Below are 16,763 nucleotides of genomic sequence, written 5' to 3'. Positions count from 1 at the left end.
GGTTATAAATCATCGCTGCGATCCCAGATAGGAACCAGGCAGGGGTCCTGAGCCTGCTCATCCAGTCAGACGGGTACACGTGCAGACATTCGGCTGCAGATGGTGACACCACAGCACAGGTGACTTCAGCCCAACACACGGGAAGCAGAAAGCCCCTCCCGCACCTCCTGCAGCGCTGGAGGAGACCCACTTCTTCCCTCTGCCCTTACACCCTGCAGCCATGGGCTGCTGCAGCTGCCACGCTGCCCAGACAGTCACACAGATTAAACACGCTTTTAGACATGGAAGCTGTTATTTCTCTGAAATGAAACAGCTTCCCACACTCTTATTAACCTGTGCCCTACTTCAGAAGTAAATCTAATTTGCAATTTCATAGTTAGCTGGTGCTGGTGTTGGTTTGTCCTTGTGTCTTCACTGATTTGGCTGGGTATAGTTATGCAGCGCCATATGTGGCAGAGTCCTATTTAATGTGCCTTGCGAGCATTATTCCTCACAACAGAGTGAGGAGTTGGGGTGCTTTTTGTTTCACTGGGGTAGAGAAAAGTTAAAGCACAAATGTTAAAAATGTCCCTGCAAAACCAATTTTTGTATTCAGCAGAGAATGAATTGCTGTCTGCTAAATGAAGTTTGTCATCTGGAGTATTCCTGCACATCTGGTCATCTTCCATGCATGGAGTGCCTAAAGAGAACTACTGTACCAGAGAGGAGAGCACATTTCAAAGGACTCACTGGATTTCTGATGGCAAACATCAAACAAAAACAGGCATTGTTTCACAGACACACAAAGTAATAGAGAAAGGGAAGTGGAAACTTCAGCAATGACCCCACAGAAACAACAGAATATACAGCAGTTTATGTGGTAGATTCAATTGCAGATTGCGTTACCTAGCCAGCAGCGCTCACCAGAGAGAGCAGAGGAAACCCAAACCCTGTGTAACCAGTGCTCAGTGTTTCCTACTGCAGCCAGCACACTTTCTCGACTATTGGTAAGGAACTGAACGCAATTAAAACCTCGAAGACGTGTGCAGCATGAGCGACTTTTCTTCATCTTATTGTGGGGAGAAAAAGGAACAAGAGCACAATTTCAGTTCCACTGCGGCTTCAGCTCTATTCTGATGCTGTCCAGGTGAAAGACACCCATTCTTGTCAGTTATTCCAGTAGTCCCTGGGCATGGAGCACATTTAATATCTAGATGTCTGCAGTAACACCTCCCAGCTTGTAGCCCAAATCCTGCACGGGACATTTCAGTGATCTCACAGTCCACTTGCAGATTGTTCCTCCTGTCCTTTGAGCTGGTTGGAAGATAAACTTTGGTCAGGGTATTATACTATGCCCTTTGCAATGAAATAATGTCGGGTAATATGTATTTAGTGATGGGATTTAAATTCCCCAGCTGATTACAAGGAGCTGTTAGGACTTGTAGGGTTTAGCAGTGCCCTGTGTGCGAGTTGGAATGATGTGTACTGTTGCAGCGCTTGTGCTCTCTCTGATGCTGTTGAAAAGGCCAGGGCTTTGCTAGGAGCAGACCTGAGAACACCAACAACTGAAGTGTCAGCAATACAATTCGCAATTGAGTGAGACTGTTGCAAGTGGTTGACCAGAAAACCAGGCTCCCATCGCGTGTAACCTTCCAGCTTTAACAGGTTGCTCACTCGGAGATCCCAGGCGTGTGGCAGTCTCTCCATGGCCTCTTCCCAGCAGTCACTGGAGCCCAGAAATATTTACCGTGCCTAAAGAATGTAGCGAAATGTGATTAATGCTTTTAAAGAGGTTTTGATAAAAGATGCCACGGGAGATATTTTTTTAATAAAAGATGCAAAAAGGGACAGTGACTTATTGACGTGAAGAACACAGGCCTCGGAAGAGCTAAAGATGCCCTGTGCTGCTCCGGATGCGCTTCCCCCGTTCCGTGCCAAGGCTCCATCGCTGCCCGCCACCGGCGCGGAGGGGAGCGGCGGAACGGCCGCCAGAGCGGGGTCTCCCTTTTCTCGCCGCCCCCTGCAGCCGCAGGCCTGCCCGCATTCCCAGCGAGCCGTGCCCCGCACGCTGTTCCCTCCGGGGCGGCCGCCCCCGGCCCCCGCAGCCCGGGGCACAGGCCCTGCTGAGGCACTGACAGCGCGACCGGGGCCTTGTGGCCCGCTGCGCGCGGAGCAAAGGGAACCATCGGGAGAAACGATGGCCTGCCCGGGCCGCACCGGGATGGACCGAGGCCGCTGGCAGAGATGGAGGAAGGGACGGAGCCCGGGCCGGCGGGAGGGACGGGAGGAGGGACTGAGGCAGGGATGGAGCCCGGGATGGAGCGCGGCCGAGGCCCCGCCCCGCCTCGCGCGCTGAGGCTCCGCCTCCGCCCCGCCCGCGCCCTGACTCGCCCGAGTTGCCACGTCTGCCCGCTGACGTCACCCCCGGCCGGCGCCTTCCGGCCAATCAGCGGCGCCGGCCGCCGCTCCGAGCCGACGGGGCCGAGGGAAGAAAGGCCGGCTATCGCGCATGCGCTGCCGCCGCCGCCGCGGCCGCCGGGAGAGCGAGTCCGCAGGAGGGGGCGCGGCCTGGAGGAGGCGGCGGCGCGGACTCGGTTTCCCGTCGCGCCCCTCGGCCGCCCCCCGGCCATGTAAGCGCTGCTCAGCGAGCGGCCGCCCCGTTTCCTGGTCGGGCTCCGGCGGCCATTTTGGGCTGAGGCGCAGCGCGGAGGCCGCGGAGCGGGCGCGGGCGGACGGGCCGAGCCGAGCGCCGGGCGATCGCGGCTCCCTCGGACCAGCGCACCGCGGAGCGCCTGCCTCGGCGGCGGGAGGTGCCGCCGCACCGCCCCCTCACAGCGCGCTCGCCGTCCCTCGGGCCGCGGGCCCCACGGACATGTCCAGCATGAACCCCGAATAGTGAGTGCGGGACGGGGCCGCCCCAGCGCCGCGCTGGGGGCGCCGCGGGGCGCGGGAGAACCGCGCTGAGCTCGCGGGTCCGAGCAGCCGAGCCCCCCCCACCCCGGTCCCCGCGGAGCCGCGCCCGGGCCCGAGCGGCGGCGGCGGGGGAGGAGGAGGGGTGGGGGGCGGGAGGCAGCGCGGCCGCCCGGGGGTGGGTCCCGGCGGGCCCGTGGGGGGTTAATGGGGGTTAATGGTGTCCCCGGCGGGAACCGGCATCCGCCGCCACGGCAGCGCCGTGGGGCGCAGCCGCGGAGATTTTCCCGAACCTCGGGAATGCACATCGGGGCCTCGACTCCAACAAGTGACCGGGGGGACACCGGCACCCTGTGAAAGCCGATCCCCCCCGGCCGGTGGCGGCTCCGTAGCCAGGGGTCCACCCTTCGCTTTAGCTGCAAGTCATGTGTGTGTCACATGGCTCTTGCAAAACACTTCTTGCCTATGTAGATTTTGCAACGCTGTGACTTGATAATAGAACGCTCTTGGGGCTGTTTCCAGCTGAAATAGCACCTGCTTAGAAAACCTGGTGACCACAGAAGGGGTTTTTGGGAGGGTCGCTGTGTGAGTATGGCCTTTTTCTTTAGTTGACCTGCTCGAGAGTCAGGCTGCCTGAGCTCTCTGCCCAGGGGTTATCCGTATTCTGGAAACTCAGGGAGCTGTATCCTGCCCACCAGGCTGTTGGGAGCAATAAACTTTATTTTGCTCAAGACTTTCTTGAGTTAGAGGAGGGACTTGGGCTTAGTTTAGAAAGCAGTTCAAAAAATCAGCTTCTGGGCTTCCAACCCTTTAGCTTTGTTGGGTGTGTTTAGGATCCTTTCACAGGTGCTGGCTTTGCTGGCACCCCACTTTGGGGTGGTGAAGCCCCTGTCCCATGTGATGCCACTGGAGTGGCTCTGGTACTGAAACGCACGTGTGGTATGACATTGCTGCTCTGGATATCCGTGGACTCTGCTCTTGGAAGACACCCACAGTTTTGTCCTCGTGGCTCACTTTTCCACACAGCTGAGGCTCCTGACCTGTGTGGCCATGGCTCCACTTATGTCACTGGGGTTGGTTGCAAGCACTCTGAGTCCATTAAAATCACCTGAGGAGCAAACAAGTAGTCATGGGCTAGTGAGGGAGTTGGTGACACCCAGGAGGTACAGCCAGGAACTCGAGTTACATCTTGGCAAGATTACATCACAAACTTGCTGGTGTAGCTTTGGAAAACACCAAAACAGTAGCTGGAGGTGGGCAGTGGATAAAAAAAGCCCAACAAACTGCTGGTGCCCCATGGTCCTAATGGCTCTCAAGAGTTAAAATCAAATTTACCTTGCAGACTGTTGAGTTTTGTAGTGGGAAAACCACCTGCAGAGTGTTAGGCCGCTAGGAAAAATAAGTTGGAGGGGGCTTTTTCCATAGATTTTTTTTTTTTCTTTCTTGCAGTCTGTCAGCCCTCTAGTCTGATACAGAGGGTTGATCCCTGCAATGAAGTACTGAATGCTGAGGACAGTGTTTTCAGAGAGACTCATTCTCAGTGAAGAGTGCTTGGTCCTGGTGGTGAGCACAGCCAAGTTCTTGAAAGTGAAACAAAGAGGAAAAGCTGTAGTTTGAGATTAACTCGCAGTGTTAAACTGACGCTTCCTGAGAGGGTGGCGTCAGCAGGATGAGGGGAGGAGATGGGAAGGGTGTGGTGAGATGGACAGAAAATACCTGTCACTGTGATGTGTGTACTTGGATCCCTGTTAAAACAGGAGTAAGATTTACGAGATTATGACATTGCTCCTTCTATTTCCCTTGAAGAGATACATCCATTTTTCCTCTCAGAAGTGCCTTGCCTATAATGTAACACATTCTCACTTCCCTATCACAGCTTCAGATCAGGTTGCAGCCCCAAATCCTCTCTCCTGGCCAGAACTCCGTCAGAAGTCAGTGGGATTGCTAGTTAAAATTTCTAACTAAAGACCTACTTCCTTCAGTTTTCCTGCTAAAGCTGCAGGGTTAGATACTGCTCGTGTAAAGGTTTGAAGGGGAATTGTGCTTCTGAGAGCCTCCTTGAAGCTTCAGGGCTGTGGGATGGCCGAGTGGAATGTTAATTTTTAGATTGAGTGAAGGAGCTGAAAAGGGGTGGATGAGATTATAAAATTAGTGTTTGGAAGCCAAATTCTGAAAACACCTGCCCAGCCAGCACTGGGATGTGTTCCCTCTGTTCCTCCCTCCCTGGCGGTGTTTGAGTGAGCAGAATGTCAATATTGACTCTGTTGTGACTGGATCATGTCAGGTTCAGCATTTCCTGCCCTTCTGCAACTTGCCAGTAGCGTAAACACGCTGGTGGTGCACGGTGCATAGCAGCCAAGTGGTATCAGGAGTTAATCTTGATCAGATCAGTGTTCTGCTTGTGTCTTCTTCTAGATACCTTCCAGCACAGATGAGGAAACTCAGTGGGTTTTGGAGCAAATCTTGGGGGGTCTTTTTACATTTTTCAGGAGTGTTTGGGAATACCAGTGAGTTGGGTTTCAGTCTTTGGGTGATAGTGGTTAGTAGATGACAATTGAGTGACAGCTCCTGGGTTGCTGTAATTATCTGAAAGTGTTTGTGTTCTAACCTTTCTAAACAGCAATCTGCCATGTAAAGTGGCATTGTGTCTTCTGGATTCTGTTTACTTACACAAGCAGTATGTAATCAGAGTGACAGTCATGCTCCTCTTCGAAATTTCTGGGGTGGTAGAAGAGTGGGGACTGAGGCTGCCCTGAGTACTTGTTTACAGTAAGCCTGCAGCTGACATCAGTGATTAAAGCCAATTCCAGCAGTTCCTTGCTGCAGACAGATGACTACCTAGCCTTGTCTGTTTTGGCATACAACCTCCCTGGCATTTAAAAAATCCCTACATGCCTCCTTGTATAAATTAGATAAACAATAGTATCTTAGAGGCCCACGGGTCCCTTGCTCCACACAGTTTTGACCAGGTCTCTCCTCAACTTGATTTCCTGGTTTTCTGCTGAACTTGCTGATATGGGACATGTGTGTATCAAGAGGATGCTGCACTGCTCAAAACATCAACAGGGCTGTTTTGGAGGTGCCTTTTTTTTTTTTTCTTTTTTTTTGGCAAGAGGCAGTTAAATTTAACATCTTTGTCCTTTATCTCTGGCAAGAGGAAGTTACGGGGAGGATTTGAAAGCCTCGCTCTTACTCACCATACCCACCTTGCTGCACATGCTCTTCCAGTGTGCTGTTATAAACAACCCAAGTATGAGTGGCTTATGTAAATGGTGACAAATAATTGAATGATTAACCTGAATTCCCACTGTCTCCCAAGGAGCATGGAGAAGGCTGTGCTGCATAGCTCAGCCAGCTTTTTGAAGGCTCCCTAAACTGGAGGAGATGATGAGTTTTAAGTATCCCAAGTTAAAAGAGCAAAATTCAGTGGCTTCAGAAATGTTTGTGTGGCTCTTCAGGAGTAAATACCATATAACATGTGTGGCTTTTTGGATGCATTGCTACAGTTGAACCCCTTTGCCCAAATATTCTCTTGGTGTAGCTCAGTCTAGAAATAGGTTTCTGCAAATTTTATTTGATTTAAACTGTTGCCATACCCAAGAGCTGTCTCAGGCATCGCACTCTAACAAACTGCACATTTGGTTCTTTTGGCCCTAAATGGGCACCTGCCATATTTTGAAAGGTCTTGGGAGCTGTATCTTTTAAGGCTTTAGACTGTAGTTGGAAAGGAAAAAACTATAATATTGGAATATGGAGTGTTCTAAAAAATTAAAACCCTAAGTTCCTAAAGTCTTACTTATATTATTCCCAAACTGATGAAAGTCTTACCACCAAAATTAGGTTTTTGTGACACAACACCCGTTTCTAAGGTCAGAGACAGAGCTAACTCGGTAAAGGCTGTTTCCACCTGTGCTGGTGCTGGCTCTGGTTTTGGTGGGGCTGAGGCAGGTGGTTTACACCACTGTATGTCTCTGTGGTTCTGGGAATACTGAAGCCCAAAGTGAGGGAACAGCTGAATAGCAAAGGTATCAAACCCAGTTTGGCTTCTGAGTTCTTGTTGTATTATCGTAACATTTGTTCTGTGTACACACTGTTACTGTTCCTGTTTTCTGCTGAAGACTAAGAGATTTAATGGGTAGGTTTGGCTGGGAGCTGCTCTTAGCACAAGGAGTAACAGAGGAAGACCAGTTTTCATGTTTGGGGCCTGGGGAAACCTGAATTACTCTTGGAAGCAAGTGGAGGTTTTTAAGTGGATCTCAGACCTACGGCTGAAGCCTTATCTCTACCAGGAAGGAGATACTTTTTTCCCCACTAATTTTAATGAAGACAATACAGTGCTAATATTCATGTGTTAATATTCTCAAGGGGATTATAACATGCTGCAAGCTGAAAGTAATAATTTGAGTTCAGGATTGCTGAGAATTCTGTGTTTGTGGGGGACTGAGCAACCCAGACATCCTGCTGGAGTTGGAAGGAGCTGAGTGAAGCCTGAGGCACAGTGGAGGGGATGAAGGCATAGGTGTAACAGTGGACTGGGTCCTGGAACCCTCCTACTGTTCCTTGGTCTCTGGGTTGCAGAGTTTCTGCTGCCCTCAGGAACCAAACTGTTACTGGGGGTGAGAAGTTTTCTGGTCTGTAACAGTGCTTCAGGCAGCTTGAACCTACTGAGATGTGTGCATTGTGGGGTAATGTAACATACATCCCCTGAAAGTTTGGGTTAATTGTCATTCTCCTAAAGCCATCTTGCCCTGTGGTAGTACATGGCTTGACAGGTGGAGTGGTGAATTCTGTGACTGTAAGCTGCTGGGCATCCTTTGACTTTCTTTTTTTATGCCTTCAGTGCTTTTACACTGTTAGGAAAGGTTAGTAAAGGTTGCATTTTAAGGATTGGGTTATTAGTTATACATTTAGCACCTCTGACTCCTCTGTAGGCTTGGCAGAAGTGCTGCAGAGACTGGAGGTTTCAGCTGGGTGTGTTCTACAGCCTAGGCCCAGCCAGGTGAGAGGCACTTGGGCCCTTGAGCAGAGGAGTGGTGAGAAGCCGTGGTTGGCCATCTGCTTGGCTGTTATCAGCTGGGGATGGATGCAGTTTCCCGGCTGGATCCCTGCCAACCAGAGGCAGTGGTGATTCTAGGGAGTAATAGGTGGGGACAGTTGACTTCAGGCACTTCACATATCCTTAATCTTTACTTGCCTTGCTTAAGTGGGCATAAAAATATGGCTGTAGAACTGTTGTGGTTAAGTGGGAACAGGACTTGGTCCTGGCCATTACAGGGCTGAAGAGTTGTCAGCTGAGAATTGGTTAGTGTAGTACTTGAGAAGCAGAATAAGTGTAAGTGGTGGGTTTTTTTTTTTTTCTCTGTTACTTGTTCCCTAGCATGAAATTGCCCCATTAGTCTTAGGACTAACACAAAAACTCATATTTTGCCAACTTCACTACTCTTTGAAGTGTAAATGTAGGCTGGTTGGTGACACTGTGATTATTCTTTAATGTTGGGAAGACTCAACATTAAGCACAAGATTTGTCAATTCTTCCACTGTACCTTGAAAATTACTAATACCACACCTGCCATCCCCCAGAGATGTATCCTCATCTGGAAATGACTTGAGCTTTGCTTTAATTCCTGGAAGGCAGGTGTGGTAGTGGTCACTGCTCATAGTCTGTTGTGGAAGGTGGATATTCAGTTGAGCTGTTGCATTCTGCTGGAACTTAAATGTGAGGAAAGAAATGGCTGGGTTTGGCAGCTCCCTGGTGTTGGTGAAGCTGGGCAGTGGAATCAAACCTCTGAGTCCAGAGAGCAAAGATAATGGCCCTGGAGGGCAGCAGGCTGTTACCACCACCTGTGTGTTATTTGAGTCACTCAGCCAAACAAGGGGGCTTGCACTCAATTGCAAAGCACGATTTTCATCTCAGCTAGACCACAAAGGGCTGAGGTAGGACTGTGGGAGTAACTTGCCAGGAAGGCACAGTTCCACACAACAATGCTGTGTTCAGAGCATCTACCTCATACTTCTCTTACCAAATAAATTGTGAATTTCTAAACCGAATATAGAAACTTGGAGTTGTAGGTGATTTCCCTAGCAGTGAATTAATTTACCCTTCTCAAGAGTCATAATATACTGGCTGTAAGGAACTTCATTCTTGACAGCGTTTTTCATTAAGTGACCTAATTTTTTTTTCCTTCTGCAGTGACTATTTATTCAAGCTACTTCTGATTGGAGACTCCGGTGTTGGGAAATCTTGCCTTCTACTTAGGTTTGCAGTAAGTGATCATGCTTGGCAACTATGTAAAAGAGGCACTTAGCAAGAACTTCCCTTCAGGTGTAGCAGGGCTGATGTCTGACAGGCCTGGTAATACCAAAGAATAATTATAGCATTTCAAACTCCTCCTGTCTTCTGAATTTGTGTCTGATTTCATTGTTTGACTAAATTGGAAAGAAATAACATCAATAATATGTCCAGCTAAGGTTAATTCTGATTTTTCTGTTACTTGAGAACAAGTTACCCTAATTTAACTTCCATCATTACAGTAGTGGTAGAATGCTGAGGATGGAAGGAATTCTGGGGCTGTGTCATTAGGCATGAGGAGTACAGACCTTAATCAGTTACTTCTTGATAAGAACATTTCAGCCAGATGAAGTTTGATATCTGCAGTAAAAAGACCTACCAGTTGTTTAGTCAGAGAAATAATGTAAATGATACTTGTGAATAACAAGACCTTCTACTTTCTTTAGTGAATGTTATATTTGCTGGTGAACTGTTCTGGCTCTAGTTTTCCTGACACGAAAATGTAAAATGGGTTTGACAGCTCTTAGTAGAAAGAACTGAAGTCCAGTGAACTTCTTATCTCTGTCTATGCCAAAGTGCAGCTTTACGTTGCCATGGGAGGAGAGGAGGAGAAGCAGGATATGGGGCATGAACTTAGAAACTTGAGTGTGACACTACTGCAAGATGATGGCTTCATTTTCACAGCCTGAGAAATTCCTCTGGGCACCTCTGGAAGGAGCCTGTTGTACCTGATGTTCTGAATAGGAAATGGTGATCTGGGTGTACAGACAGCCTCAGTTAAAGCCTTTGTGGCTGCTGTTGGTACCAGGATGAACACCTGCTCTGCTCACAGTATGGAGGCAGTGGTTTGGAAGTGACACCACAGCTGGAGCAGCACTCTCAGAGCAGTCTAGCCTGCTTCTCCTGCAGTTACTTTTAAATTTATTTTTGCTTCATGTGAATAATCCAACTTTTCTTTTTTGATAGCAAACTTAAGTTTGTGCTCTATTATCTGGTGTTTATTCAAGTGAATAGTCTTTTCTTCTCGAGATGTGTTTTTCCAACTATGCTGTTTTACTGTGACATAAGGAATTACCACAGCATACCACACCTGTGTTTTCTTGCTGCTGTAGGTTAAATATCTTCAGGCCCTTCAGTCATGCCCTTTGGAGTATTGAAGTGTTAAGGAAATAAATGTCATGTCATTCTGAAAAGCTTAATGCTTTATTCTTACTTGGATGTATTACCTAAGATGCCTTCCATTCACAGCCCAGAGGAATCCCTTGCTTTTGTGATACCTACTGGTTGCATAAAGCCTTTTGTGGTACATTGTACCTGAAGTTCTGTCCTTTGGGTACTTTAGGAATAGAAACTTCCTTCATGCTGACAAGCTGACAATCACTAGAAGGTAGCAAAGGCTGACCCAGCAGTTCCTGTGTGCCTTAAGGCCTGTTGGAGACTGCAGCCAGGTCCCTGCAAGCTGCTGAAGCAGTGTTTTCCCTCCTGTATCGACACAGGCTGCAGAACAGAGGCCTCAGCACAAGTACTCCAGCTGTAACTCTAACCTGCCTTAGCAACCAGCTGCAGCAGCAGAGGATCTGACACTCATGTGTGACTGAGACAGAGCCTCTGACTTGTTCAAGGTAGCTGCTGTGTAACACAGACGAAGAGCCATCAAAGGAAAATAAAAATGTAATGTGTTTCAATAACCTAAGTGGTTATTCTAAGTAACTCTTCAGTCTGAAGCAAAGACTGTTTTTTATGCTGCAGCTCACAAGGACTGACATTACAGGATTTCCAGAAAAGAGGCTTTTTTTGACTGGTTTTTGAAACACAAGTCTGGTTGGTGCTTTTAAAAGGTGCAGAATTTTTGAAAAGTAAATACTTGGTGGAAGACTTTGCCATGAGACATCAGGCTGGTTTTACAAGGAAATTAAGTTCTTTTGTCTGATTGGTGCATAATGAAGTAGGTGACTGCAGAAGAAGTGCAGCTGGCTTGACTTATGTTCACTCTCTCTCCTAGGATGACACGTACACAGAAAGTTACATCAGCACGATTGGTGTGGACTTCAAAATCAGAACTATAGAACTAGATGGGAAAACAATCAAGCTTCAGATAGTAAGTAGTACTTACCAACTCCTGTATGCCTCAGTCTGTTGGGGCATAGAGTTATATCCATAGCTATTGGTGGTCATCTTTGTACTTTAAAATGCATTCAAACATAGAGGATATTTTCCCCATTACAAGAGGCGAGGCAGTTTTCACAAAATTTTCCACAATCTACCATTAAAGAAGGGTGCTTAATATCAAGGCTGTTTGCCTGGAAGAGGAGATTCTGTGCTGGAGTGCCCTCATATCAAAACTGGTGCAGTTCTGCAGTATTTAGCCAGGATTTGTGTAAGTGCAGGAATACCACACAGTTGTCCAAGATGCCTGAATTCCACAGCAGCTGTTACTACCAGGCTGCACTGTCTTAAGTGCTGGAAACTGCTTTTGTTGACCTGAATGGAAAAACTGACACAAAGGCTTGTAACTGGCCTGGCTGCCTTAGCACCGGGCAGTGTTTTCTGGTTATGCTTTTGGCCTTTCACTTGGAATAAACAGGGGAAGAGACTTGGCAATTCTTTAATCTTGAAGCAGTCTAAAAGGGTGACTGGTGTGATGAAATCTAATATCTGTGCAAGGTCAGACAATCCTTGTCAGCCCCTGCTTCCAGCTCAAGCAGAGGCTCTCAGGACTTGAAGGCAATGACTCAGGGATTCAGTGTTGTGGAGCAGAGTCCAGCTTACAGCCAGAAGCCTGAGCCTCCAGACTCTAATGTGACTGTCCTGAGTACAGAGCAGCCCACTAGGAATGCTGTCACTGCTGAAATCTGTCTGTCTGTTTTTAATACACAGCCAGCCCTGTTCTTGACACAGCTCCAGGGAGAGAAATATTTGGGCGAGTCCTGCTCATGTCCTGGGTGGGAGAAGAGGTCAAGCACCTTATGTCCTTCCTTAACTCTCACAGCAGGAGAAGGGAACCAAGTTTGGCTTGAGTTGTTGCCTTTAAATACCTTTGCTGAAGCCTGTGTGCCAAGAAAGTTGAAGGGAGTGGTCATGTTAGAGACCTGCAGCTCCCTGACCTTATTCCTAGCAGGTTTTCAAGTCCTGGTGTGTGTTTGCTCTTCTGACCACTGAACCGTGACTGCTTCGTGGGTCAAAACTGCTTAATGTTTTCCCCAGAGAGATCTCTTGACTACACTTGGTTGAAACCAAACAAATGAGCACTTTTGAAAAGGACATACAGAGTGTAATTCTCAGTTAAAATACATGATCTCAAATCCTGTTTGATGCATACAGCTTCAGAGGCAGTGCTGTAGCTGTGGCATGGATGTGGTTGTAGTTGGATGGCTGCTCTGCTGAGCTGTGTTTCTGGAAGCTGATGTAGAGCACTGGCTCAGCCACACTGCAGGAGCTGACCCTGTCACTTGTCTTGCAGTGGGACACGGCGGGACAGGAGCGGTTTCGGACTATCACTTCCAGTTACTATAGAGGAGCTCATGGCATCATAGTTGTGTATGATGTTACAGATCAGGTATGTGTTAAACCTGTGCCTGCGGAGTTTCTCCAGGCTGATGAGTAAATTGGGAATTTTAACAGCTGGGCACATCCTAAGGAGACAGTGACACAGTTCTACAGGCTGTGTTAAGACTTACCAAGCTAAATGTATGTGTGTTTGCCTCTGGTTTGGCAAATACAATAAAACACAGAAAGAAAGAGAACAGTGGAATTTGTGGTTCCTAAGCAATTGTATCTTAGGCTTAACCTAAAATTTGGTGAGCAGGTAACTGATTATTCTGTGTGAATACATCTCACCCTGCCTTTGGTAGCAGGAAATCTGAGTTACTGATGGAAGATGTTGAAAGATTTCTGAATGTACTTGAACTGTGGTCTGCAGTGAAGACCGGCATTTGGAACAGAAAACTGTCAGCCTGTGTGCAGGATACAACTGAGCCAGTGTTTTCTCTGAAAGGGTCTCTGAAGAAATGGTGCAGTTGTTTGAAGGGCACTTGGGAAGTATAGGGTTTCCTGAATTAATAGAAAAAGAACGCTTGTGTTCAGTCAACAACTGGAATATCAGTCCAGCATTTCTGGAGTCAGAGGTTGTTCCAGCATATCTGCAACAAGGTGGCTTGCACCTAATACCTGATGCTTTGTAAATATGTAGGATGTATCTATTTTCAGCTGTGTGCCGTGTCTCTTATCTCTGCTACAGGAGGAGGAAGGAGAGTCCCAGGTGGTCGAAGATGTTGACTGTTCAATATATGGAGCAGGGAAAAATGACAGGGGGAAGAGTGCAGGAAGGGCTGATTGTGTAGGGCTGGGAACGGGAGCTCTATGGGCCCTGTGGTGACTGACCTGTCCTGGGGCCATCAGGAGAGCTGGGCAGCATTAGAGGGTCCTCTCCCATGGTTGTGAATCACATGGATAAGTGCAGTTCTTCCTGCTCTTTCCTGGTCATGACCAAAGGAATAGTGCTGAACTTTGCTCTTTGTCAAGGGCCTTGCTTACAGATTTCTTATCTCCTAGGAGTCTTTCAATAATGTCAAGCAGTGGCTGCAGGAGATAGACCGTTATGCCAGTGAAAACGTCAACAAGTTGTTGGTGGGGAACAAGTGTGATCTGACCACAAAGAAAGTAGTAGACTATACAACAGCAAAGGTATGTTTGGGCTCATGTGTTTGCTTGGCTGAGCCCCTGCTTGGGTTTGTCATGCACCGATGTTCCAGTGCAGAGAGGTGTCCTGGTGCCACAAATGGGGGCAGTTTAATGACCCCCTGCCCTGCAAATCATCCTCAGACTGGAGATGGGGTGTGGGGAGGGATCCAGGAACCTGCAGTATGAGCTTACTGTTCACTGTTTCTCGATTTGCAGGAATTTGCAGATTCTCTTGGAATTCCGTTTTTGGAAACCAGTGCAAAGAATGCCACAAATGTAGAACAGTCTTTCATGACCATGGCTGCCGAGATTAAAAAACGAATGGGTCCGGGAGCGACAGCTGGTGGTGCAGAGAAGTCCAATGTTAAAATTCAGAGCACTCCAGTCAAGCAGTCTAGTGGAGGTTGCTGCTAAAACTTGCCTCCCCCCTTTTGTCTCACAACAATGAATTTGCAATCTGAACCCAAGTGAAAAAAAAAAAATTGCCTGAATTGTACTGTATGTAGCTGCACTACAACAGATTCTTACCGTCTCCACAAAGGTCAGAGATTGTAAATGGTCAATACTGACTTTTTTTATTCCCTTGACTCAAGACAGCTAACTTCATTTTCAGAACTGTTTTAAACCTTTGTGTGCTGGTTTATAAACGTGTAATCCTTGTTGCTTTTCCTGATACCAGACTGTTTCCTGTGGTTGGTTAGGATGTATTTTTGTTTTGATGTTTCTATTGGCATGTTTAGATGTCAGGTTTAGTCTTCTGAAGATGAAGTTTAGCCATTTTGTATCAAACAGCACAACAGTGTCTGTCACTTTCCATGCATAAAATTTAGTAAGATATATGTAAGATCTGATTTGCTAGTTCCTTCTTGTAGAATTATAAATGGAGAGATCACACTATCTGATTAATAGTTTCTTCATACTCTGCATATAATTTGTGGCTGCAGAATATTGTAATTTGTTGCACAATATGTAACAAAACTGAAGAAATGTTTAATAAATATTGTACTTATTGGAAGTAATATCAAACTGTATGGTGATAAATATTGTCTTAATTTGTATGGCTAAGGGGGAAATCAGGCTTGCATTGTGCACAAAACAACATATCTATGTGTGCAGCCATGGCTCTCAGACCTTCCCTGCATCTCACCCAGTGACTGTGGCCCCAAAGCCTGAGCTGTCTTGGTGCTTAAGGCACGAGTGCTGTACCAGAAACACCCAGCCAAGGTTCATGAGGCATAACGCACTCTGAATGTACAACAGTTCCCTAAACTTAGTCTTGGAACTTAATTTATTTCTCAAGGACTCGAGGTAGGGAATTCCCGTCGGTTTTGCATAGCAGGGGATAGAACAGTATTTCCCTAACGTGAATGATTTCAGTGTAACCTTGAGGAGGTATAACTTTCTACCAGTATATTATGTCTTTTCTATATACTGTTAATTCCATCCTCTTTTAATCAGTATCTTCTGATTTAGTGCAACAGCTTAGCTTCTATTCCCTTCTGCAGCGAGGCACCAGGAGGGTGACATGGGGATAGCAAGGCCCCCACCAAACTGTTGCTCAAAGCAGGCGCTTTCTCAAACAATTTGGAACTAACCAGCAGCCAAGAGGTTTTGGATGGTGTGTGATTCTTTGTACAGAGCTAATCAAATCATTAGTGCCTGATGTCTAGCTAAAAGCCACAGGAAAGCTAGCCTATAACACTTCCTATACATGTAAAATTGTTCAGCTTTATCTAAACTCAAATGTTCAGCCTATTCTGTAAATAGCCTCATGTTTGAAAGACCATGTAACATTCCCCTAGTAGTAAATACACCCTGTGATAGTAAAAATATAGCCTAGGTATGTTGTGAGGTATAAACTAAAACTGGTGCAAATATCCTCTGATTTTTTTTTGGGGGGGGGGTGACTTTGGCTAACAGCTTTCTTCAACATAGTTGCATAAATCAACAGGCAATTGTAATACATAAAGTATTGTCATGGTTAAGTTGAACTCTTCCACTTGAGACCTTCACAATAAAGTGATGTGCTTTCTAGTAGAGATGTGCTTGTTGGTATAATTCATTATAAATGTGACCTGCTGCTCCTCAGGAGCAGAAGGAGCAGTGAGCACTGCTGAGATCAGGAAGTGAAGCAGAAGGAGGTGTGTTGAGGGTAAAACATATTCCCTGCAGAGAGTGCACAAATGAACTTCAATGTCGAGATGCCTGCTACATACTATCCAAACCAATGTTAATATATACAGTAATAAAAGCATTGCAAAACCAGTTGGGCTACACCAGGTGTTTGGTGGTTCTTTGTTTCCCCCTCAGTCACAACTGGGTCACTGGGCTGGTGCTGTTCCATGCTGAAGCCTGGGGTTGTCAGGCTGAGCTGTGTGAGGAGAGTAGAGCAAGCCTAAAACTCACGGAAAAAGGCACTGTAGTTTCTTACCCGTGAGCTCAGATATTGAATACTTTTGGCACTGGGCCAAAGAAACTTGCCCTTCAAGCTGAGGATGTAGAACATGGGAGAATATCCACCCCCCCAAACCACAATGAATTATTTGCCATAACTGCTTCAGTTTAACTTTGCTTTCACTTGTGCAGAACCTACTTGTGCAGAACAGAAACTTCTCCGTGTTCTGTTCACAGGAATGGGAGGAAATGTATTCTGCACAAGAATGATGATCACCGCTCAGGTTAAAGGTTAATTAAAGCCAAGTACCAACACTAACTTTTTTTGGCCACTTACCTTATGCTGCTTCAGAGCTGCCCTTTTCCTGTTGGAGAAGGGGTTTGGAAACCCGTGATGAATGTTCTGAGCAGTGATTTAACTGCAGTAGCTGGAAAGGGGGAAGGCACAACTCTTCACCCTGGGAAACCAGCACAGCACTGACACAGCTCCTGCCAGCAGCAGGTACCAGCA

At 47.1% G+C, this 16,763-nt stretch overlaps 1 protein-coding gene and 1 long non-coding RNA gene across 2 annotated transcripts in view; both read left to right on the top strand.

The window, feature by feature from the left end:
• The window catches only part of LOC147655133 (uncharacterized), a 69,814-nt gene extending 67,991 nt beyond the window's left edge, over positions 1-1,823 (top strand). Inside the window, exon 5 of the long non-coding RNA XR_015283838.1 lies at positions 599-1,823. This is a non-coding gene — a long non-coding RNA (uncharacterized LOC147655133). The remainder of the gene's footprint in view (positions 1-598) is intronic.
• Positions 1,824-2,449: 626 nt separating this feature from the next.
• On the top strand, positions 2,450-16,123 carry RAB1A (RAB1A, member RAS oncogene family). Its single transcript, XM_086879238.1, has 6 exons — positions 2,450-2,874; positions 9,080-9,152; positions 11,181-11,276; positions 12,639-12,734; positions 13,730-13,861; positions 14,075-16,123. The coding sequence occupies exons 1-6, from the start codon at positions 2,489-2,491 to the stop codon at positions 14,270-14,272; spliced, it is 981 nt and encodes a 326-aa protein (XP_086735364.1). The 5' UTR covers positions 2,450-2,488; the 3' UTR covers positions 14,273-16,123.
• The last annotated feature ends 640 nt before the right edge of the window (positions 16,124-16,763 follow it).

Source organism: Cyanistes caeruleus, chromosome 2, assembly GCF_971803275.1.
Source record: "Cyanistes caeruleus chromosome 2, bCyaCae1.hap1.1, whole genome shotgun sequence".
NCBI classification, from domain to species: domain Eukaryota; kingdom Metazoa; phylum Chordata; class Aves; order Passeriformes; family Paridae; genus Cyanistes; species Cyanistes caeruleus.
Note: the sequence above shows the minus strand (reverse complement) of the source record. Positions and strands in the feature narration are given on the sequence as shown.

Coding starts and splice junctions, on each gene's coding strand:
- RAB1A (XM_086879238.1), top strand. CDS start 2,489: ATGCGCTGCCGCCGCCGCCGCGGCCGCCGGGAGAGCGAGTCCGCAGGA. Junction 11,277..12,638: donor AAACAATCAAGCTTCAGATA/GTAAGTAGTACT, acceptor CTTGTCTTGCAG/TGGGACACGGCGGGACAGGA. Junction 13,862..14,074: donor TAGACTATACAACAGCAAAG/GTATGTTTGGGC, acceptor CTCGATTTGCAG/GAATTTGCAGATTCTCTTGG.